At 29.6% G+C, this 328-nt stretch overlaps 1 protein-coding gene across 2 annotated transcripts in view; it reads left to right on the forward strand.

Annotated features, from left to right (window-relative positions):
• The window catches only part of LOC119585723 (mediator of RNA polymerase II transcription subunit 30-like), a 4326-nt gene extending 4029 nt beyond the window's left edge, over positions 1 to 297 (forward strand). For both annotated transcript variants that reach the window (XM_037934411.1, XM_037934409.1), the window contains exon 6: positions 64 to 297. In XM_037934411.1, coding sequence (XP_037790339.1) covers positions 64 to 162 — 99 coding nt within the window. In that variant the 3' untranslated portion in view covers positions 163 to 297. The remainder of the gene's footprint in view (positions 1 to 63) is intronic.
• The last annotated feature ends 31 nt before the right edge of the window (positions 298 to 328 follow it).

Raw genomic sequence — 328 nt, forward strand, 5'->3', positions numbered from 1 at the left:
ATTCGTGATATGTCCTATTCAGTAAAAAAAAATACAAATATATTATTTTTTCTTTATTTTCAGCAACTCTACCTTAAAGCTCGTTACATGAAGGAGATCATAGAACAGCTACGGAAGATTATATGGGAAGTAAACACTATGTTAGCTATGAGTAACACTTAATTCATAACTCTGATGTGTGTATTGGGTAATTTCAGTAGATTCCCCCTTTTGTATGGAGATTATTTGTAATAGCAGTGTTGTGATTTTGGAGACATTCAATTGAAAGTCTTGAAATGAAATATACTGTAAGAATTAGCAGCTGTTTTATTTTTGTTTTAAATAAGTA

This window comes from Penaeus monodon, chromosome 20 (assembly GCF_015228065.2).
Source record: "Penaeus monodon isolate SGIC_2016 chromosome 20, NSTDA_Pmon_1, whole genome shotgun sequence".
Taxonomy (NCBI): Eukaryota; Metazoa; Arthropoda; class Malacostraca; order Decapoda; family Penaeidae; genus Penaeus; species Penaeus monodon.